Source organism: Brassica rapa, chromosome A02 (assembly GCF_000309985.2).
Source record: "Brassica rapa cultivar Chiifu-401-42 chromosome A02, CAAS_Brap_v3.01, whole genome shotgun sequence".
In the NCBI taxonomy this organism is placed as follows: domain Eukaryota; kingdom Viridiplantae; phylum Streptophyta; class Magnoliopsida; order Brassicales; family Brassicaceae; genus Brassica; species Brassica rapa.
In genome coordinates, this window is record NC_024796.2 from 1,766,924 (window position 1) to 1,788,732 (window position 21,809).

Genomic DNA, 21,809 nt, shown 5'->3' on the forward strand with positions numbered 1-21,809 from the left:
CAAGTTGGATAGCGACACATCATCTAGCAAAGGAGCATTATTGTTATTTTTGTGTGTTTTGTCGTTCACACACCAAGCACAATATAATTGGATAGATATTCCATTACGTGAGTAGTAAACCTAGTAGGTGCCAAATAATGCATGGATGTGTATGGTGCTCATATATTAATTTGTGACATAAAATAAAGTTTCAATTATTTGCATCTCCAACGATAACACATGTTATTACTAGTCCTTTAATTGATGTCTCACTAGTTTTCATCATGATATTTCGGCCAGACGTTGGCGGTTGGCATATATAGTCAATTGATGAGTCTCTTATTACTAAGAATACAATACAAAGCAATAGCTAAGGGTGATTTAAACTAAATACATTTAGAGTAGTATCACTAGTTTTCATCATGATATTTTGGCCAAACATTGGATTTGGCAAGTCTGATGAGTCTCCTATTACTAAGAATACTATACAAGCAATAGGTAAGGGTGCTTTTAAACTAAATACATTTAGAGTAATGAAGTATCCAACAGAATGAAATCAATGCTTTATTTCATATCATATCACTTGATTCGATCTTTACTTATGCGTATACATGTAAGTAACATATCATATGTTTGTATTAATTGAGAAAAGAGGTGTTGCTTCACGAAATAATTCTCAACAACTAATTTTATATCATTTTCAGTAAGCATTCGGTAGATTAACTATTCTTCAGTTACATGCAAATTATCGTAAGATATTTCAAAGTTAGACGCTATGCACGCAATGATTGAGTGTCATTGTAACCGAAAACATTCATCTATGATTGAGATAATAAGTCCACAGGAACCTCAGTTAGTTGCATGGGTGGGCCTGGTTACATTTTCCGAAAAACAAAATTCGATTAGTATAATGAGTACAAGTGGGAACAAAACATTAAGATTCTTATGAAGAATCTTTATGTAGTGCCAGTGGGAGAAAGCTGGAATCTGCAGCCTAATTATCTAGAAATTTAGAAAACGACTAATCGCATAATCATGTGGGTTTTGGAAATTCGTCAGCCGTCCAAGTTCACCGTTCGGAGAATGTAGTTTCACTTGCCTACTCTCCGATTGCTTGAGTTCAGTTTGTAATAGAAAGTTAGTTTGTAAAATTAGTGTCGCAACCTTTAAAAAAATGGATGGTAAAAATGATTTCATTAGAGTTCATCATTCCATTTCAGGGTAGGTTACAAATATAGCCGCTTATCATATATTATATGTTAGAGAAAAAGGTAAGAAATTTTTTACTGGCTTTCACCAAAATCGTGGTCGATATTATTAAAAACTTGTATGAATATTTGACGTGTCAATAATGTTTCTCGTTGGTTGGTTCCAAATATGAAACCTCTACATTTTTTTTTACTGAAAGAAACCTCTACATTATTGAAAGGACTTAATTACATTATAATTTTGATTTAACCATATTGTATCAATAGAAGGTGGATGATTGATATACTATTCATTTACTATAGAAACAGCAAATGTCAATTCTAACATTTGTTATCACGACCCCTCTTTCAAGAAAAGAACCATGTGCTACATCATCAAGTCATCAAGATAAGTATAATGCAAAAGCAAATATGTTTAGTGTAAATAAATAAGTTTTCAAACATCGACGTTGAGTATACTAAAATACTAGTGTAAATAAATAAGTTATCGTGTGTCACACCACGAATTCATTTATATAGTTGCATGTATATCACAAGGTATTAACAAAATTTAAATCAAAATAATGATTATAATAAGTTTGTAGTTATAGGTCTAAAGAAAGTATATACTTTTTTAAAAATCTTTGTTTTTATTTGCGGTGGCTCTCGGCTCTCAACTTTTCTCTCTCTTTTATGAACTTCGAAAAATATACGAGAATATCTTGGTAAGGATTCTAAAAAAAAAAACTATACATCTAAAATAGAAAAATGTGGTTTTGTAATTGAATATCAATTATCTATTTATATTATTAAAATTGAAGTAAATTTTGGTACTGTTTGAAAACATGAATATAAATATAAATGAGAATTGTTTGGAAACATGGAAAACAGTATAAAAAAGAACTATAATATATTTTTAGTATTTTATTAATATAATTTATCTATCTATCTATCTATATTATTAAAACTCAAGTACATTTTGGAACTGTTTGGAAAAATGAATAACAGTAAAAATGAGAATTGTTTAAAAACATGTTTAGGGGTATAAAAAAAGAAGTATAATGTCTTTTAGTAATTTTATTAATATAATTATATTAATTATTTCTCCATATTTCACTCAGTTTAACAATTTCATCAATTAGATTACCTTAACAATACATCACATCATTAATTATATTATCATAATAATAATAGTGTATACTTTTATTTATTAGTTAATCAACATTAACTTTGTGTCAATTATAAAAGCTAAAATGTAAAATAACTGAGTTTTGCATATGGTAAAACGTTCGGTTTAGTTTATTTTACTAATTTTTTTTTTAATTTTAGTTTCAATGAGTCAAAAATTACGTAGCCAAAAACATAATTCAAAAACATGTTTTTATGAATAAAATAATAACTTAAATCAAAATAATAAAAATGCATTACATTTATTGTTACTTAATTTTTCACTTCATATAATTATTTTACTAAATAAAAAAAACTCTTTATGTTTTATTTAATTTAGCCAAACACATAGAAATAGTCATTTTTATTAATTTATAAAATCATTTAGGCATAAAAATTGGTAATCCATTTAGATACAAATTTTTCTTTTCGGATATCTTTTTTTTTTTTAAAATTAGATCCGCTTGAATATTATATATTTATGTGTGAGTTTTGAGTTGAGTCTTTGTGAATCTGGATGAGTTCGGTTCTGATGTATAAAAACCTAAAAATATCTAAATAACAAATATCAATTTATAAAAATGTGATAACTGATATCCGTGCGGGTGCGGAGGTCAATTTCTAGTTGAACTTCTAGTTATAGATTAGGAAGCTGATTTATAGCATTGTGGGAATTTCATAGTTGCCACATTACATTCCATGAGATTACGTTTGTGTCTGTTTTCAACCGAACCTGTAAACGGTTGGGAAGCCCAACAATATATGGGTTGGTAAAAGGCCCATTAAACAAATTGCAGCATTGTGGGAAAGCCTAAAGAGATCCGTAAAGTAGCTGGATCCGGGTTAAAAGGATCCGAACCAGGCTTTGAAGAAAACGGGTCTAGCTTTCCTTCTCCGTTTCAAAACAAAAAAAGAAATGAATTAGAGGAAATATCTAAAGTAGGTGAATGAGATTGAGAAGATAAACGGATCCGATCTAGCCTAGGGTCGTCTCTTCTTCGATATCTATCTCCCTCGTGGATCGAAGAGCTAAGGTGGAACATGGACAAAGGCAAAGCAGTGATGGGTGCTGGCCGGAGATGGGGCGTCGATTTCTCCGATCAATCCACCGTTCCATCTTCCCGCGACATCCTCGATCCACCTGGCTTCTCTCGTGCTTCTCCCGAACAGGTATTGAAATTTGAATGTGATTGGATTCAATTTTGAAATTCGATTTGGGTGTTATCGATTGATATCGTTTCCAGGATGATTCAGCAACGAGCCGCCAAAAGAAAGACGCTGAAGCTCATTGGAAACTTCAGGTTACTTAATCTCAAATCTCAAAGTCGCTTGCTTTCGATCTGATATATGAGAAAAAGAAACTTTTTGTTTTTGTTTTTGTTTTTGTTTTTGTTTTTGGTGATGTAGATTTGGGTTTGATGTGGATGAATTATGAATAAAGTTTTGTATTTTTTTGTTTTTGGTTGATGGAATGAGAGCAGAAAGCATGGGAAGTAGCGCAGTCACCGTTTAAGAATCTGATGATGATGGGGTTCATGATGTGGATGGCTGGGAACACTGTTCATCTCTTTAGCATTGGGATCACTTTCTCTGCTCTTTGGCAGCCTCTCAGCGCCCTCCAGAGTGTTGGCAAGAGTAAGCCTAACCTTTGATTCATCACTCACATTAGTCATCCCACATTATATATGATATTTTTATTAAACTGATGAGCATCTCTACTAGAGAGTATAGTAGCTAAATGGTATGTTTAGATTGACTTTACTTGATTTACAGTGTGCAGTTTCCTTTACTTTGGATACTATGTTTTGAAATTTATAACAACTGTCTCTGTCATCAACATCATCATCATGTGCATTCAGTGATATACAATAGAGGAATCATGTTTTATCAGGCTAAGCTGTTAAAAAAATAGACTTGCTTACTTGAAATGAATAATTATAATTAAGATGGAAAATAAAACACTCTCTCATGTATGTGGAGTGGCATTTAGTTCTGAATAAGAGATGAATAGAACCACTTAGAGAGGGATATTAGGGCGGTATATTATTACCATTTTTTATATAAATGGTTATTTTACTACTTGGCATATCTCCTTCGTGTGCATTGTTTTGAGTCCAGAAGCTTGCATTCTTACATTTTCTCTTGTGTTCAGTTTTTGAACCATTCAAGGACAACAAGGTGGAGCTACTTATGCCCAAACTAGTGTTTCTTGCCTTAAACCTTGGTGGGTTAGCTTTGGGTATCTGGAAGGTAATAAAAATTCCTGTTCTCTCATTCTTGCTCCTTTCTCCTTTCTTCTTAAGGCAACACGGACTAATAATAATTATCAAGTATTGTTTTCTCATACAAAGATATTTCACTTTCGCAGCTCAACACTTTGGGGCTTCTCCCAACACATGCATCAGATTGGGTTTCATCCTTACCCCCTCCTCAGGTTAGTAATATCTTTCTGCAGCAAAATCTTGTGTCCATGTGTTTCAGCATCACCCCTGAAGCAAGAATGTATGTTTTTTTCCGTTTCCATTTTCAGGAGGTTGAACACTCTGGAGGAGGATATGTTTTCCACTGACAAGCAAGTCTCTCTCTCTGTCTTGTACTTTAAATAATCAGCCAAAACTGGAAGAAGACGAAGACATTTTGTGAGATAACCGCCAGAGAAACTTAAATGATTTTGTTTAATACTGCCATGAGGGGGAAGATTCATATGAACCTTCTCATTTTAATGATCTTGTAGCATTTCCAAAACTCAGAAACCATTTAGCTTTTTTTCACCTTTTTAAGTATAATGTTCATTGTTCATCATTACTATGAACTGTATTATTATCACAGAAGGGGACCTAGTCTCCCAGCTTTTTGTTTCCCATCTTTCTAGACAAGAATGAATAAATGTTCTAGACCAATCAATGAAAGCATTGTACCATAATCATCTTCCCAGAGACCTTCTCTTCCATTCAGAAGGTCCTATGGAAAACTAGGTCAAGTTTTGGGGGGGAAGCACAAGACGTGGAACAGAGTGCAGTCTTTTAGAATCATGCTAAGTCGGTCTACTCAAATATACTTTCCACGACAAAAATGTTATTTACATTAATGATTATTAAAGATTTACAGGACCAAATAAAAAAAAAAAACCCAAAAAGAGAAATAGATATTTTTTTTCCAAATTTTTTTCTGTCTTTCTATCTTCTCTTCCGTTCATCTAGTGGATTCATAAAAACAAAAAACAAATGAATCAAAATCAAAATCAAAATCAATCCCTAAACAAATGATCCGAAAATTTCTACCTCGATTTGATTAAATAACATCACACCAATAAAAAAAGTTTCATTCTTTGTGAGATCCTCTCCAAAATCAAATTTGTTTTCATGAAACATCCCGATCCTTGCAACCACTTATCTGATTACAAGCTTAGACACGGCACCGATGGTTACAAATCGTTACAGAACATGTTCACACCCCTCAACGACGGACGAATCAAGATCAAACTCCCTGAAACAACCAGATGCACTCACTGCTCTGTTCCTCATCACCACAAACTCTACATCTGCTTGATCTGCCGCACCCTATCTTGCTCAAGCCACCTCCTTTCTCACGCCCGATCCAACCAAGGCCACGATCTAGCAATCGACGTCGAAAGATCCGAGCTTTACTGCTCCTCGTGCGTAGATCAAGTCTACGACCCCGACTTCGACAACCTCCTCGTGTCAAAACTTGGTTCTCTCAGCGTTGCTGTTGTTGCTAGTGATGGCGTTGGCGGTTGTGGTGTTAGATCGAGCAAGAAGAGGAGGTTGTTGGCGGACTCTCAGTTCCTTGTGGATCGGAGGGAGAAGTGGTCTTACCCATTGGGTCTGAGAGGTTTGAACAACTTGGGAAGCACTTGTTTCATGAACGCTGTTCTGCAAGCGCTAGTTCACGCGCCTCCGTTGAGGAACTTTTGGTTGAGTGGGCAGCATAATCGCGATCTTTGTCCTAGGAGATCGATGGGTTTGTTGTGTTTGCCTTGTGATCTTGATGTTATCTTCTCAGCTATGTTTTCGGGTGATCGGACTCCTTATAGTCCTGCTCATTTGCTTTACAGGTTTGGTTATGTTTGGTTTGTTAGTTTGTTTGATCGTCGTCATAGACATTATTGCTTAGGTAACTGATTTGATCTTTGTGTTGATGAAGCTGGTGGCAGCACTCGACGAATCTAGCTACTTATGAGCAGCAAGACTCTCACGAGTTCTTTATTTCGTTACTTGATTGTATTCATGAGAATGAAGGCAAGTCTAAGTGTTTGTATAAAGGTAAATAATCTATTTTATTTTCAGTTTCTTGATGGAACCTTTTTTTTTATGAAACTTTTCAAGATTGGAACTTGATTTTGTTTTGTCCCCTTTGGTGAGCAGATCATGAGGAGTGTCAGTGTATTACACACAGAGCATTCTCTGGTCTATTAAGATCAGACGTCACGTGCACAACGTGCGGATCAACATCGACGACTTACGACCCCTTCATCGACATTTCGCTTACTTTAGAATCAGCTAAAGGGACCAAGAGCAGGAACAGTGGCGAGCCGAGCGTGAACTCGCCGATGATGCCGACGCTCTCCGGGTGCTTAGACCTCTTCACGCGGTCGGAGAAGCTAGGTCCGGACCAGAAGCTGAACTGCCGAAGCTGCGGAGACAAGAGAGAGTCTTCGAAGCAAATGTCCATAAGAAGACTCCCTCCGCTCCTCTGCCTGCACGTGAAGCGTTTCGAGCACTCCCTCACCCGCAAAGCCTCGAGGAAAATCGACAGCTACTTGCAGTATCCCTTCCGCTTGAACATGTCTCCTTACCTCTCTTCCTCCATCATTGGAAAGAGGTTTGGGAACAGGATGTTTGCGTTTGACGGAGAAGGCGAGCATGATGGTTCTGAGTTTGAGATCTTTGCGGTTGTGACTCATTCCGGGATGTTGGCGTCTGGTCACTACGTGACTTACCTGAGGCTTAAGGGGTTGTGGTATAGATGCGATGACGCGTGGATCAATGAGGTTGAAGAGGAGGTGGTGAGAGGGTGTGAGTGTTATATGCTGTTCTATGCGCAGGAGAGAGTTGTTCAGAAGGCTCATAAGGAGTTGAGTTATCAAGTTATCTCCATGGCTGATGCTTTTCCCTTTGTTGATTGCTGACTCTCTTTTTTTTTTTTTTTAACTTGGCCAAAGATTTTGATGCATTTTTTTAACCTTAAATACTTTTTTTTATTGATTGAAGGTTTATGCAAAATATTTGGAAGCCAAGTTTAAATGATCAAATTTCTTTTTAATTTCTTCACAATGTTGGTGTTTAAAGTTACACTTTCTGTTATTACAAATCCAAAGGAGCACAACACACTATTTAATCATATCTTGTTGCATTAGGAATATATCACATTGAGTGGCCTCATATGTCTTAATCATCTGCCTCCATTGGCAAGTCTCTTGAGATGGCTGAACGCCTTCTGCTTAATCCACTGCCTGTCATATGGCAGATACGCATGCATCGAGTGTTCATACCTGCATTGTAAATCAGTAAATAACTTGTGAAATTTGTTACAATCATTCACTTACATGTAACAATACATCAAAAAACGTAACGAAATACAACATGGGAACCTATTGGATTCGAGTCACGTTTCAACTCTTCAGAAAACGTAACGGTAGTAATGAATAACTAACTGACTATCAAATATATAATCACGTCATGCGAATTTGACAGTGTTCTAGACATGGACACTCAACTCAGCAAACTGATGGACGAGAAAACGAGCATAAGAATCAAAGAGAGAGAGAGAGAGAGGAAGGAGGCTAGAGTCTTACACCAAAGCGCTCATGTCAGCAAAACCATCCATAAAGTTGTAAAGATCAGCAATGTCATAGCTAAGATTCCTGAGAGATGGATTAATCTCCTTCAACTTCCTTTCGTACAAGCCGCAAATACCTGTTGATTAAAAAGCACACGTTATATCCATCAGCTCATAACACAATTGACCATCTCAGCAGCTCACAGAAACGAATAAGTACAAACTAAAACCTCAGGCATAATCATAACCAAAGTCAATAACAACAAGTAAACTATAGACAGCTATTCAGAATAAAGCACACACACATCACTCATTATATACATCAATCAGCTCATAAGAAAACTAAAACCTCAGGCATAATCATTAACCAAAGTCCATAATCATAATCATAACTATAAACTAAAGGCTTACCATCCATAGCTTGGCCTATAGAATCGTAGTCCATAAACGTCCTCGTAGCTCTGCTTGGAGAGTTTTGCAGCAAGATGATCGTGTGCCTACCGTTATGGTTACTAGCCTACGCAACAAGGAGAAATCTGAGCTTAATAAGAGCTGAGAGATTCAAAAACAAATCGAAATCCCTAACTTCTTTGAAAGAAACGAAATCGAATTTGATACTATGCTAGATTCTCTACGCGATTGAGTAAGGAATCGATTAAACTGACGTAGGAGAAGAAATCGATTACCATCCTCGAGTGGTAGATTGACTTCGATGGTTAGAGACGACGAAGACGAAGAAGACGAAGTGGCACTGTTTCAGAGAGAGCTAAACAAAAAGAGAAATAAGCAAGAATCTAGAGGGGCTAAAGAGTAAATTAACATAACAGTCTGATAGTGAGATAAAACAGAGTGTATTCCAATTATGATGTGAAAACTACAAGCTGTTTTCAGAAATTAGCTGCGTGTATTCTCTTCTACATACGAGAAACGACATGTAGTTAGCGTCTCAAATATTTATACAAAACTACAACCTCGTTTCTCTCCTTTACAGAAGCAAGAGTTTAATATCATCATCAGCATCTTCTGATTGGTTCTTTGGCAACATTTCAGAGGGAACGAGATCATCCAAATGATCAGAATCCGGAACGAGGAAAACGAAGCACAGCGTAGCGAATCTCATGACATTCCTGAGAAGAATCACGAGCCAGAGGTTCCCAAACTCGTGTCTGGTGACACCAAAAGCGTGGAGAACGAACCCTCCGCTCCACTTGGAAGCAAGCTGTCCGAAACTATCAATGCACATGAGGAAGGCAAAGAAAGTGCCTTCGATTCCCAGAGGACAAAGCCTCGTGCTGAGAACGATCATAGGGATCCACCTGATCTTGCTTATGATCCTCGAGAAAGATTCTTCTGTTATCACAAAGAAGGAATCTGGTATCCCAAGGAGAATGTTCCAGCGTTTGATGAAGACGAGGTCGAGCATTCCTGATAAGGCGTAGAGGAGTTGTGCAAAGAAGAGTATGTTCCTGAAGGAATAGCCTTTGAGCTTCTTGTGGTATATGAGAACTCCAAACATCGATGCTAATGCTCCTATCGCGTAGATTATGCCCACAAACTCCTGCGTTTGGACCATCATATATATCAAGCCCATACCATAAGACCACTAGTCTTTATTCTCTATAACTAACCTGGGAGAAGGCGGGACCAGCTTTAGGATCAGTGTACCAGTAAAAGTAGCCTTCATGAGTACTGATATTGAGAGCTAACGAAATGAACATGTAAAGTGATGGCTTCCATACTTGAGGGTACTTTATTGTTTTGAACATTCCTTTCACCGCTACTCCTAAGCCATCTGCGTCCTGAAGAACATTCAATGATTGCTCAAAGTTTCATCAAAATTTGAAGTGATGGGAAACAAACAAACACAACGCAAATGCTAGTGAGAGAGATCAAAAGAGTTTATATTACAGGCAGAGCTCTCACCTTTTTGTTTTTCTGTAAAAGGACAGTAGAAGATCTTTTCTCGTAGAAGAAAATCCCAAGTATGATAATCGTTGCAGGTGGCAATGCTAATACCCCTAATGCTCCCTATCAAAAATAATGGAACATTATAACTATGAGAAAAGTAAAATAAAAAACATGATAAGAAAAAAGAAGAAAGCTTAACCTGAGGTCCAAGCCTGTGAACAAAGACTCCACTAGTAGCGTAACCCACCAAAGCACCAGCAGACGAACAAACCATACAGAGACTCTGTATATCAGGAGCCAAAGACCGGATATTAATGCTGTTTGTCGCTATACACGCATCAATCACCACCTCTGCAATGGCCATAGCCGCAGAGACACCTAAGAGGCAGCTCAAAGCCAAAGCAGCTGGCACCTTACCAAAAACCACAAGTGCAACCGCAGAGACCACACCGAGAACACCAGCCACCACAAAGTAAGGCTTTCTTTTGTACCCTCTGATGGGGAAAACATCGGTGAAGAGACCCCAGATGGGTCTCATGACCCAGGGGATGTAATACAATCCCATGTAAAGCTGCACAACCGACGGCTCCACTTGCTGTACATCTTTCCAGTAATAGTCCGTGACGACTTTGAATATCGAACCTGAGAAGCCTTGGTTTAGGCCGTACACAAGGACCACGCCTACAACAAAGCTCGGGTTTAGCCTAGAAGACAGCATTTGCAGCCACTGGAATGGCTGAAGCAGAATAGAAACGACACCGTTTCTTCCATGATGCCTTGTCATGTCCACAGAATGATCTGAAATTGGTTTCAGCAGAGGCTTCTCAGTTTCTAGTGTCTCCATGGTGTGAATTTACTCTTCGGATCTGAAAGTACTCAAAGCAAGAGAGACTTTTAACAGTTTATTTTAGTGTAAATGAAACTCCTTTTTGGACTTTCGAAAAAAGATTTGTAGATTTTCCACTTGACATTTACTTGTTTGCTCCGTAAGCAGTGACGTGTTTCTTCATCAACCAGCTTTCAATTCCACAAATCCTGAACCACCATTGCCAGCTAAAGAGTCAACGTTTCATCTTTCTACTTAAAAAAATCGTAATCGAGATCAACAAATAGTTAAACAATTGAGTAACCAGAATGTGCTCAAAAGCTACTTTTACTCTTATCTAATAAAAAAAATACGAAGGTGCGTGCAAAACATGTATAAAGATTCCCACAAGCCAAAGAGACTACTTACTATATATGACTAGTGAGTCATCTCTATTTGAGGAAGAACAAAAATAATCAAAGCACAGAGAAAAATGGCAGGTTTGTTCGATAAACAAGCTGATCTATACCTAGACGCCAGACCTAATTACCCCTCGGAATGGTTCTCGAAGCTCGCCGGCCTCACGGATCACCACATTTTAGCTTGGGATGCCGCCACCGGCAACGGCCAAGCAGCTCTCGCCGTCAGTAACTTTGATGTTCATTAACTTTTAACTCATTTTAGCATCAGATCTTGCATTTTGACAAGTTTTGCCACGTGGACAGGTCGCAGATCACTACGAGAGAGTCATAGCGACGGACATCAGCGAATCGCAGCTGAAGCTCGCGACGCCGCATCCCAAGATCGACTACCGCCACACGCCGTCGACGATGACCGACGACGAGATGGTGGAGCTGATCGGAGGAGAGAGCTCGGTGGATCTGATCACGGTCGCTCAAGCAGTGCACTGGTTCGACCTCCCGAGATTCTACGCGGTCGCAAAGCGCGTCCTCCGTAAACCGGGAGGAATCATCGCCGTATGGGGATACAACGACGTCGTGGTGTCGCCGGAGTTCGACAAGGTACAGTACCGTTTCCACGCCGAAACGCTGCCGTATTGGAAGTATCCGAATATTCAGCACGTGTTCGATGCGTACGGAGCGTTGCCGTTTCCTTTCGAGAGCGTGGGGATGGGATCGGAAGGGAGGCCGTTGATGCTCGAGATGCCTAAGACGACGTCGTTTGAAGGGATCTTGAGGATGTTTAAGTCGTGGTCGGCTATTGTGACGGCGAGAGAGAAAGGTGTGGAGTTGTTACCGGAGAGTTTGATCAAAGAGCTCGAGACTGCTTGGGGAGGAAAGGATCTTATTCGTAACGTTGTTTACAAAGCGTTTATGATCGTTGGAAAAGTATGCGTTTGAAATCTTCAAACGTTTTAAAATTCGTTTCTTTCATAATAAAACGTTTAATAAATATAACTCGCACATAGGAATGAAATGAACTGACAAATGTGTGTTAACAAATCAAACAAAATACACTATTATAACGTTCAGATATATTAAAAACTCTCTTTTTTTGCAACAAAACCATTTAATTAAAAGAAGATAAACTATAATCACCTTTCTTCTTCCTCTAATCGATCTTAACAGAGGAATAGATGAGCCTTGTGAACCAGAGACAAGCGTAGAACCCAATTGTTCCTGTGAGCACAAAGAACGCGTAAGACGCGATGAGCATGTACCCAAAGTAAAGCATCGCCGAGACCAGCTTGGTGATCTGAAGCTTTGTGAAGAAGTAGAACGTGGCGTAGAGGAAGAGATACAGAGCTGATGAGCCTGAGGTGAGGTAAGATCTCCACCACCAAAGGTAGTCCTCACTGCAGAGCTGGAAGTAGCAGAGCACTACCGTTATCTCGGCGCAAGTGACGATGAGGATTACAAAGACGAGGAAGAGGAACCCGAAGATGTAGTAGAACTGGTTGAGCCAGATGGATGTGAGGATGAAGAAAAGCTCGATGAAGACTGCACCAAACGGTAGGATTCCTCCGATGAGGATTGAGAAGATCGGGTTCATGTACCAAGCTTGCTCTGGGATTTGCCTTGGGATCTTGTTGGTTTTCACCGGGTCGTCAACCGGTGGTTTCTTGAAACCGAGGTAGGCTCCGACAAAGACGAGAGGAACCGAGATGCCGAACCAGAGGAAGATCAACGCGAACATTGTCCCAAATGGGACAGCTCCGGATGACTTCTGTCCCCAGATGAGAGCGTTTAGGACAAAGAAGATGGATGAGACAACCGCGGGGAACAAGAAGGCTGTTCTGAAAGCGATTCTCTTCCACTCCGTTCCTTTGAACATTTTGTAGAGACGCGAAGCAGCGTAGCCAGCGAAGAGTCCCATGAAGACCCAGAGGAGAAGCATGGCCGTCATGAGACCACCACGGTTCGACGGGGAGAGAAACCCGAGCATCGCGAAGATCATCGTGACGAACACCATGCCTAGACACTGGACCCCTGTGCCAACGTAGACGCAGAGGAGATCCGAATTGGCGGGGAGTCTGAAAACATCGCCGTGGACAAGCTTCCATCCCGTCTCTTCTTGAGCTTCTTCTTGAGTCTCGAGCTCGTTGTACCGCGAAATGTCGCGGTAAAGTGTCCTCAGCATTATCATCGCCACCATACCAGACAGGAACAGGACGATCATCAGAGAGTTGACAATGGAGAACCAGTGGATTTGGTTGTCGCTCATTAGAAGATAAGCGTCCCATCTAGATGCCCACTTCACTTCACTCTCCTGAACAAGAGGGAAAGCAGAAAAAGTATTGAGAGCAAGAACTCTCCAACAGCACTTATTATAAAGACACATATACTTGCCTCGAATTCAACATCATAAGTGAAGATGATCTCCTTCTTCGGTTCAACTTCTTGAGGGGTGGACGAGCTAACAACCAGGCGTTTTTTGTGAGGATCACACGTCGTCAGACGGGCCTTCTCACTCCACTCTCCATCGTATTCATGCTTAACACTACAAACCAAAGGGAAAAACTATCAGTACTGACGAAACATTTAGATTATGGTACAAGAAACGAACCTGTAAGGTTTGACCTCAAATCCCACAATCCTTGCGGAATCAGTTTGCATATCTAAGTGATATCGAACCGTAAACGCCAAGTGATTGTGCATAAAGTACTTTTGCTCTTTGCTCTGTGCATACAAACACACAATTTAGAAAACCATTTAAAAACACTGTTGACAGTCACAAACCTACTCACCCCTTCATATTGGCCTTTAAGACCAACGTGATAGCCAAGCTGATAAACAACAGGTGGAGAGCCCTGATCCCCTCTTTCAATCGGAACCACAAGAGGAAGGTTGTCGAGGATCCTAGCATAGCACAAACAAGAAAGACTCGTAAGAAAAAAACTAACACAAGGAAACGAATGAAAAGTTTCTATTTTTTGGGTCCCTACATGTTGACACGGTACTCATCATCGATCTTTTCTTTGAACGCTTTGGCTGTCTTAGCATCAAGAGTGACCCGGCAGAGAACGTTGCACATCTTCGCCTCCCGCATTTTAAACTGCAGTTTGTTTCAAAGGTTAGAGATAAATCACAGACTGATCATTTTAAAAAGCAACAGAGACAAACCGAATAAGGGGCATTTTCAATGCGGTCACCACGAAGCACTTCTCCAAGATTCTCAGTACTATCCACAATCTTCTTGGGTTGGCAAAAGGGAAGAGAGTAATACGAGTAAGGAAGCTGAGTCTTGATGGAGGTTAGTTTATTCACTTTAACCTTCAGCTCATCACCCTGCAAACAAGAAAGTATCTAAATAAAGACTCAACTTGAATATAGTTTCAACTATTCTAGTAATGCATTTTGTTTAGCAATTGCTATCAAAATTAATCAATTAATCAAAATTACAACGAATGTGATACAGTTCGCCTATAATGCCTACATTGCTCAGATCGAGAGATTCGTGAATCGGAAACCAAATCCACAGCCAAAACCAATCTCTAAGGAACAATAAAGCTTAAGCAGACGTCGGTGGATAAGCACACCGACGCTCATTTTCTGTAAGCTTGCTCGTGGATCAAATCAACACCGAAACAAGACCGAGAACGCAGATCGAGGAGATCCAATTTAGATCTAAAAGCCTAGGAGCACGAATTTTTCGAAACGTTTTTACCTTTTCGAAATCCTGAGGAGCGACGCCTGGGAGGTAGAAAGAGTGAGCGACGTGAATGAAGAGGAGGAGAGTGAAGGCGATCGCGGATCTCCGAAACTCGATAGCCATGGCTGTTCTTCCCACTAAAGAAATTGCCAGATCTGAAGCTACGCTACGCTACGCTAATACAGTTTGTTTATACGCTTCGAGACGACGAAGATTCCCCGCTTGTGATGTTAACAGCCCGGTTTATTTATCCGGTTCAGTTTTTTCACTAGGAGGCAACTGGTTTTCTCGCTACCACCCGCAAACGCAGCTTTTGCGGTTGGTAACGGTTGTCGGCGGTTTGCAACAATCACTCAAATTGCTCTAAACCGCTTCAAACCGTTCAAAATCTCATAAATTCAAAAGTTGACTCCAGCTAGCGTTTGCGGTTGCGGACAGTTGCGGGAGGGTAAATTTTTTTTCTTTTTTTTAAACAATATATATACAAAAGTAAAAATGTTTAATAAAAAATTTAAAATTGAAATTATGAAAATATTAAAATATATCTATTATATTTTAATTATTATAAAATTTTATAATAAAAACAATTTCAATAAATTTTCAAAAATTAAAATTATAACTTTCTAAATATAAATTTTATATTTATTATAATTTTATGATTTTTGATATTTTTATAATTATATTAAATGTAAATATTGTTAATTTATTATTTAATTGTTACCGTATTAAGTAGTTAACCAGTCATAAGTCACACGCAAACGCACCAATTTTTAACCACAATACCAGTCGTACAAATCTCTTAAAACCGCTAGAAACCGAAACCGCAACCGCAACCGCTGCGTTTGAACCAGTCAGGCCCACTGTGACGTTATACTCCCTTCAAAGAATTTTTAGTCACAAACATAGATTTTTTTATATATTTTCCATACAAAAATTATAAATTTTAATAAAATTAATTAGATTTATTGAAAGATTATTGGTTAAAAAATATTGGAATTTGATAATTTTAAAAAACGTTACATGATTAATATGTTTTCTTAATATGTGTGAACCATAACATCAATGTTTTTTAACGGATAGAGTATTTGTTAACTAATCAATAGCATTGATAATGAATGGAGTATCTATTTTAGATCCGCTTTTGTTATGTTTTCTGCACAAGTGCTTACTTTTAAGTTCGTTTTTACTTTCGGGGTAAAAACTATAATTGCAAGTTTATAAATCATACTCCTTCTGTTTCACAATACATGATGTTTTGCTTTGATGCAAAAATATTAAAAAATTTAGTTTTTTTTTAAAAGTAACTTTAAAAATATATTTTAAAAATTATTCAACCAATTATAAAAATAACTGCAAAATCTGATTGGTTACACAGTTTTCAGTAAAGTTAAAAATAATATAAAATTATCAAAATTTCATTTATTTTAAAACAAAAAAACATCTTCTAAAACATTATCTATTACCAAACAGAAAGAGTATAAGAGAAAAAAAAACTAGAACATAGATTCAGTATAGATCCAAAGCTTTTAATGTCTTACACGTAATTAAAAATATACTTAATGTTCTATCTTGTAAGTTTTGAAGTAATCGTTGACTAAAGTGCTGTGAAAAAAACTGTGGTCCACTTCAAAACTCATATGCAACAGTTTGACCAGCTTCAGATGTTCCTAAACTCTTAACATTAGTTAACATGAAAATCAAAGCATAACATATAAACAATTTTAATTCCAAACAAATGTATTGCACATCTTATAATGTTGCTACAAAAAGAAAAAAAAATCCAATAGATGCTGAGGACTTATTCTAATGATCTGAAAAAGAAATAAAAATGACTAAACATATAACTCATGCCCTACAAATGAGTGGATCTCAAAAATGAATGTGGCAGTCGGTGGATTGAAATCCTTGAAATCCAGACCCTCTTACAGCATCAGCGGAACTCAACTGCACCTTGACCCCACAACGCACACGTGGCTTAAACCGCCACGTGTTCACAAGCCCAAACATAAGCCTAGCCCTAAGCTTGAGCTCTACGTCGAGCCCATAAACACCAGAGCGCCGCTCGTCTTCAAATCTCCCCCGGCCGCGATCACCGAGCAACACTAGATTCTGGCCTTGGAACACCGTTCCAACGGCAACCGTCGACTTGTGTCCCTGGTAGAATGGCGGCACGGACGCGGCTGCTAACCGGTGATGGTCGTAGTAGATCCTAGCGTCGAACCTGTCGTAGTGGATCCCAAGGCGAGAGTTGGAGTTTCGGATGGAGAAACCGAGCGAGAGATTGTAATGGAGGTTGGTATTGTCTGGATCAAAGGTGAACTGCGTTAGCTCTGCGGCTTGGACTCGGAACTTGACGGCGTCGTGTCGCATCATGGCCCAGACGATGAATGATACTGTGCAGACAATGATGACTAGGGTGATGAGGGAGTTGATCGCGAAAGCTATAACGGCCCACAAGAGTTTTACGATGCTTTCGCAGCAACCGCAAACGCAACACATCGTCGTGATCGTAAACAGATAGAAATCTTACGAAACCTAAAAAAAAAGAAAAAACCAGAGCGTTTCTGAGTTTAACCAATTTGGTTTTGTCTGTCGTGGTCCTCAGTGAATTTCTCAACTCTTCCTCCCGCTTCTCCCGTTTATTTATATCGACCATATATTTTCAGAACATTAAAAGGAAATTGTTCGTTTTTAAATAAATAAAAAGGAAATCGTTTTTAGAAAAGTTTTCAAATAATTTATGTACCATTATGCATATACAGGTTTTCAATAATTACATAACAAATGTTATAATCACAACTGATTTATTAAAACGCATGATTTCTAACAAAAAAAAACATAACATCATAATAATATTCAATAAAGAGGAGAGTCCTTTTGTTTTATTATCTTGCAGAGTAGCTCAAAAACCAAGTCTTGACAAGTTAACCAATGAAAACGACAGACAACAACAACAACAACAAAAATCAGAGAAGACTCCATATTTACATTCGATCTTAAAAGCTTTAGAGGATCATCAAGCAGAGGATAAAACACGGTACGTAACACTTTTCTTACCAATCTTCAAACCGTCTAGTAACCACCCTGGATAAAAGCATTTAGGCGGTTAAGCTCCTCACGATGCTCAGTCACCACTGCACGGACCACATCTCCTATGGACACCATTCCAACCATACCCTTGTCTTTTATCACCGGAATGTGCCTAATCCGGTTATCTGTAAAATTAAACCGACATTTTAAAACCCGAAAAAAATTGCAATCTTTATGGAAAAAAAAAATCAACTTACCTGTCATTAGCTGCATAGCACGCAAGACCTTGGTCTCTGGTGTAACGGTGATAAGCTTATTCTGCAATCACCAATTCAACCGATCCAGTCAGCTTAATCCCCAAAAAGCAAGTAATAAATATTTATAAAATGAATCAATACCTCTTCAGTCATAATGTCTCCTACTTTTGTTGATTTGGATGATCTCCCTTGCACTATGATCTTCCTTAGATAATCTAAAACAAACCACAATGTCAAAACACACAGAACAGAACAAAAAAATCATTCACATTAAAGTTTTGTCTTACCTCTCTCTGTAATGATACCAGCAAGAGATTGCTGCTCACCAGGTTTCACAACCACCAAGGCACCAACATTGTGTTGAGTCATCTATAACCAAAACCAGAACATAACCAAAACACCCAAAAGATACCATTTAAAAAAAAAAGGTAAATGGATATATACATACGGATTTAACAGCGTCGTAAACAGTGTCATCAGTGGTACACCAAAGCCAAGACCCATCAGCACTTTTGCCTTTGGCCTTCATGACGTCAGAGATGGTCGTGCTCTCGAACCCATGCTCCTCCATACGAGAAGTCTGAGTCGACTCGGAGCGCGTGCAAAACACAGAAGAAGGCTGAATCGCTGGGTTGATCACACGGAGATGCTGCAGCAGTGAGGCTTTCACAACGTTTCCACCGGACACAAACGAACGAATCGCAGCTTGCATCTTTTACCTAATAACGGATTCAAATCATCAGAAGAAGCAAAACCAGATCTACAACGATAACGAATCTAACGAAAATAGAATGATCTGCATCAGATAAGCTAAAAGTGGAAACTTCCTTAATACATAAAGGAAACGCTGTAGAGACAAGCGAAGAAGGAGGGATTCAGACCTGAGATTAGAGAAGAAGAATGGATCGGAGTGGGGGAGCTGAAGAACTCTAGAGTATGAGCAAGAGACAAGGTGAGGAGAGAGTTGAGTGGGAGAGTTTGAAGGGTTCTTATGGATAATCATCAAAATATAAATAAACTATTTTCCGACAGTGACACACTGACGAGTTGTCCTTTTTTATCCTTAAAATAGTGATGACTGTTCATTCAATTATTCTGTCTTATCCAGGTATTATTAATGGGCTCAGTATTAACTTTGACCTAAGGCCCACTGTAATAGGCCCAAACTAAAACTATTCAGTTTTAATCCAGTCCAGTTTATTAACCAGGTGGATTCAGTTTATTCGGTTAATTTGAATCGGGTATTTTTGGTTCGGGATAGGTCGATTCGGTCAAAATTCCACAAAATTTAACCAAAAAAATCTTCCCGGTTTGGTTGTAGGTTAATTTTGATTTTTTAATTTCATTTCCTAAAACAACAGCTTTTTGGTTAACTTAATTTGGTTATTTCGGTTAGTTTTGGATAATTCGATTTTTTAAAGTTCGAAAACCGAACCGAAAATTGAATCATTTTTAAAATCCCACTGGACTGAACTAGATGAAACTCAAAACCGACGAAAATTGGTTCAGTTTGGCTGGTTTGCACAAAAACCGCAAACCAGTCCGGTTTACATATGCACTGTGAATGTTATTTTGGAAAAGTTTCAATATCTTTGACGATAGTCTGTAATGAAACAACTTTGTAAGAGTTTGTGGGAAAGACAATGGACTCATGAACTTCTTGTTTCAATGTCTCAAGATTCAATCGAGACGACGTAGAAGATACTCAACCTCGACGTCTTTAGTGAGAGGGATAAGCCATTCTCCATATATGCGAGAGACTAGAGATGGTTTCACTTTATACTTCTTCTCACTCTCATCATCACCAGAGACGCACTTCACCTCTTGTCCAAACGTTTCTGCTTTCTTCTCAACTCTCTTCTTAACCATTTCTTCCACTTTCTCAAACGTCAAAAGCTTCATCAATGCCTCTGTATCCTACAACAAGTTAACTTTTGGTCTCATCATTTAATACAAAACCAAATAAACCCACATAACACTAGTTTGGTACCTTAGAGCGAATGGCAGGCTCGTAATCATGTGGAGCATCTCTGAATTTGACCTCAGCAACAAACTTACCGTAGTGAATCCTTCTCGAAATAGCCTTAAACAAGATCAATATCACCAAGAGATAAACCAAACGTACAACTGATTTTGTAAATCCAAAGAATATCTCCTTACTTGTAAACAAGCGAGATCAGAAGCAGCAGTTGATGCATAGTTGCCATCATCACCAGGTTTGACAAACAAAGGAAGCAGTTCTTTGAAGTACACATCCCAAAGCCGTTTGTTTATGTTAACCGATGAAGCCTTAGGATACAGAACCTAAACAAGAGAGAAAGAAAAGTTAGATTCAAGCATAAGAGTTTAAAGGAGAATGTTTCAAAACTTTTACAAAAAAAAAAACATACCTGTGGATATTTGTGTGTAGGAAAAATAGAGTGAGGAATGTTGTCAAGGAAGAAAGGATTCTCTTCAGGGTTATCGTATCTTCCAACCTATTAACACATACATTGAGGCTATCAAGTGAACCAATCAACAAACATGTAGGATCATCTCTTCAGTTCAAATCTTTGAGATGAATTTTATCACATAAACATTCAGAAAAAAACAGACCTAATCTCCCATTGATAGTCTCTACATATAATGAGTCTTAAACAACTAAATATAAGAAAAAAACAATCTCACATTGGACGTTGGAAAGGATCTTAAGTAATATATAAGATAGATGAGCCAGTCGGTTTTAGGTTAAAAGCTGATTTAATTTAACATGGTATTAAAACCTGATCCATCCAATTTAATCCGATCCACATTGATCCGAACCAAAGTTTGTCAATCGGTTCCTATCCGAACATTCCGTGATTGACTCTCTCTAGCTTAATAGTTCAGTTATAATAGACAAACTAAACGATGCAGTTATTATCTCTGTAACTAGTTTTTTTGGAACAAGGATGAGGTTTGAATTGGGGTGTGAACCTTACTACCTTAGCTTGGATGGTTTCGATCTCTCTGACGAAGAACTCAGTCAAGGAAGAGGAGTTTCCTGAATCAAGGCAGCGAGGTTCCTCGAATGCAGGTGAATTGAGTGGGAACTTAGCTCTCTCGATCAAGCTGAAGACGACGGTGTCTTCTTGCCTGACCAATGATTCCCTGATCGAGTCAAGACTCAGTTGTACATCAGACTCGACGACGACGCTTGACATGCTGATTCAACCACGATACGCTTCTTCTTCTTCTTCTTCCTCACACTCCCTTACTTCTAGCTGTTGACTTTTGAGTCGCTTTAGGCGTCTTTTCAGAGAATTGAAAATAATAAATTACGAAAAATTATAACACGAGGCGTAGAAATCAAAACGAAATCGAATACGAGGGACGAGGGAAGATGCAACTGGGCTGATATAGGGCCTAGTGGTTTAGGGCCCATCTAGATTCAAAAACTCAAGACTATACAAATATTTATAGTATACAATGCTATAATGTACATCCAATCCTGTCAGAAAAATATAGATTTGTGTCCTTGTCTACTTTCTTACTATCTATAGTGATTTATTGTGACTGCTTGAAGGAGTAGTGATCATTTTCTTA

General features: G+C 38.4%; 9 protein-coding genes and 1 long non-coding RNA gene across 11 annotated transcripts; 3 read left to right on the forward strand and 7 right to left on the reverse strand.

The window, feature by feature from the left end:
• Window positions 1-3,075: 3,075 nt before the first annotated feature.
• On the forward strand, window positions 3,076-5,164 carry LOC103850302 (ER membrane protein complex subunit 4). 2 transcript variants are annotated; one of them, XM_033284459.1, is made up of 7 exons: window positions 3,076-3,309; window positions 3,363-3,503; window positions 3,578-3,634; window positions 3,815-3,968; window positions 4,486-4,583; window positions 4,702-4,767; window positions 4,864-5,164. In XM_033284459.1, the coding sequence occupies exons 2-7, from the start codon at window positions 3,375-3,377 to the stop codon at window positions 4,900-4,902; spliced, it is 543 nt and encodes a 180-aa protein (XP_033140350.1). In that variant the 5' UTR covers window positions 3,076-3,309; window positions 3,363-3,374; the 3' UTR covers window positions 4,903-5,164. The 2 variants fall into 2 exon arrangements, with proteins under 2 accessions (XP_033140350.1, XP_009125276.1); XM_009127028.3 differs by having other exon boundaries at window positions 3,234-3,503.
• A 25-nt stretch (window positions 5,165-5,189) lies between these two features.
• Window positions 5,190-7,618, forward strand: LOC103850300 (ubiquitin C-terminal hydrolase 22). Its single transcript, XM_009127025.3, has 3 exons — window positions 5,190-6,408; window positions 6,498-6,616; window positions 6,719-7,618. The coding sequence occupies exons 1-3, from the start codon at window positions 5,696-5,698 to the stop codon at window positions 7,480-7,482; spliced, it is 1,596 nt and encodes a 531-aa protein (XP_009125273.2). The 5' UTR covers window positions 5,190-5,695; the 3' UTR covers window positions 7,483-7,618.
• LOC103850301 (enhancer of rudimentary homolog) lies at window positions 7,579-8,935 on the reverse strand. The gene is made up of 4 exons (XM_009127026.2): window positions 8,819-8,935; window positions 8,544-8,649; window positions 8,149-8,269; window positions 7,579-7,845 (listed from the first exon to the last, which is right to left on the reverse strand). The coding sequence occupies exons 1-4, from the start codon at window positions 8,819-8,821 to the stop codon at window positions 7,746-7,748; spliced, it is 330 nt and encodes a 109-aa protein (XP_009125274.1). The 5' UTR covers window positions 8,822-8,935; the 3' UTR covers window positions 7,579-7,745.
• A 29-nt stretch (window positions 8,936-8,964) lies between these two features.
• Window positions 8,965-10,891, reverse strand: LOC103850296 (probable folate-biopterin transporter 6). The gene is made up of 4 exons (XM_033284452.1): window positions 10,240-10,891; window positions 10,056-10,160; window positions 9,761-9,931; window positions 8,965-9,690 (listed from the first exon to the last, which is right to left on the reverse strand). The coding sequence occupies exons 1-4, from the start codon at window positions 10,882-10,884 to the stop codon at window positions 9,118-9,120; spliced, it is 1,494 nt and encodes a 497-aa protein (XP_033140343.1). The 5' UTR covers window positions 10,885-10,891; the 3' UTR covers window positions 8,965-9,117.
• Window positions 10,892-10,992: 101 nt separating this feature from the next.
• On the reverse strand, window positions 10,993-11,610 carry LOC117131793. The gene is made up of 2 exons (XR_004455160.1): window positions 11,375-11,610; window positions 10,993-11,075 (listed from the first exon to the last, which is right to left on the reverse strand). It is a non-coding gene; the product is annotated as an uncharacterized LOC117131793 (long non-coding RNA).
• Window positions 11,157-12,332, forward strand: LOC103850297 (putative methyltransferase DDB_G0268948). The gene is made up of 2 exons (XM_009127023.3): window positions 11,157-11,488; window positions 11,571-12,332. Exons 1-2 carry the CDS (start codon window positions 11,339-11,341, stop codon window positions 12,204-12,206), a joined length of 786 nt encoding a protein of 261 aa, XP_009125271.2. The 5' UTR covers window positions 11,157-11,338; the 3' UTR covers window positions 12,207-12,332.
• On the reverse strand, window positions 12,217-15,232 carry LOC103850299 (transmembrane 9 superfamily member 8). The gene is made up of 7 exons (XM_009127024.3): window positions 14,974-15,232; window positions 14,430-14,594; window positions 14,252-14,361; window positions 14,054-14,165; window positions 13,873-13,985; window positions 13,656-13,806; window positions 12,217-13,575 (listed from the first exon to the last, which is right to left on the reverse strand). Exons 1-7 carry the CDS (start codon window positions 15,079-15,081, stop codon window positions 12,418-12,420), a joined length of 1,917 nt encoding a protein of 638 aa, XP_009125272.1. The 5' UTR covers window positions 15,082-15,232; the 3' UTR covers window positions 12,217-12,417.
• A 1,595-nt stretch (window positions 15,233-16,827) lies between these two features.
• LOC103850391 (NDR1/HIN1-like protein 3) lies at window positions 16,828-17,457 on the reverse strand. Its single transcript, XM_009127133.1, has one exon. It carries the CDS (start codon window positions 17,455-17,457, stop codon window positions 16,828-16,830), a length of 630 nt encoding a protein of 209 aa, XP_009125381.1.
• A 356-nt stretch (window positions 17,458-17,813) lies between these two features.
• LOC103850295 (CBS domain-containing protein CBSX3, mitochondrial) lies at window positions 17,814-19,313 on the reverse strand. Its single transcript, XM_009127020.3, has 6 exons — window positions 19,127-19,313; window positions 18,694-18,964; window positions 18,533-18,614; window positions 18,387-18,460; window positions 18,246-18,306; window positions 17,814-18,173 (listed from the first exon to the last, which is right to left on the reverse strand). The coding sequence occupies exons 2-6, from the start codon at window positions 18,955-18,957 to the stop codon at window positions 18,031-18,033; spliced, it is 624 nt and encodes a 207-aa protein (XP_009125268.1). The 5' UTR covers window positions 18,958-18,964; window positions 19,127-19,313; the 3' UTR covers window positions 17,814-18,030.
• A 495-nt stretch (window positions 19,314-19,808) lies between these two features.
• On the reverse strand, window positions 19,809-21,806 carry LOC103850294 (chorismate mutase 2). The gene is made up of 5 exons (XM_009127019.3): window positions 21,209-21,806; window positions 20,636-20,722; window positions 20,406-20,549; window positions 20,236-20,328; window positions 19,809-20,162 (listed from the first exon to the last, which is right to left on the reverse strand). The coding sequence occupies exons 1-5, from the start codon at window positions 21,425-21,427 to the stop codon at window positions 19,926-19,928; spliced, it is 780 nt and encodes a 259-aa protein (XP_009125267.1). The 5' UTR covers window positions 21,428-21,806; the 3' UTR covers window positions 19,809-19,925.
• Window positions 21,807-21,809: the final 3 nt, after the last annotated feature.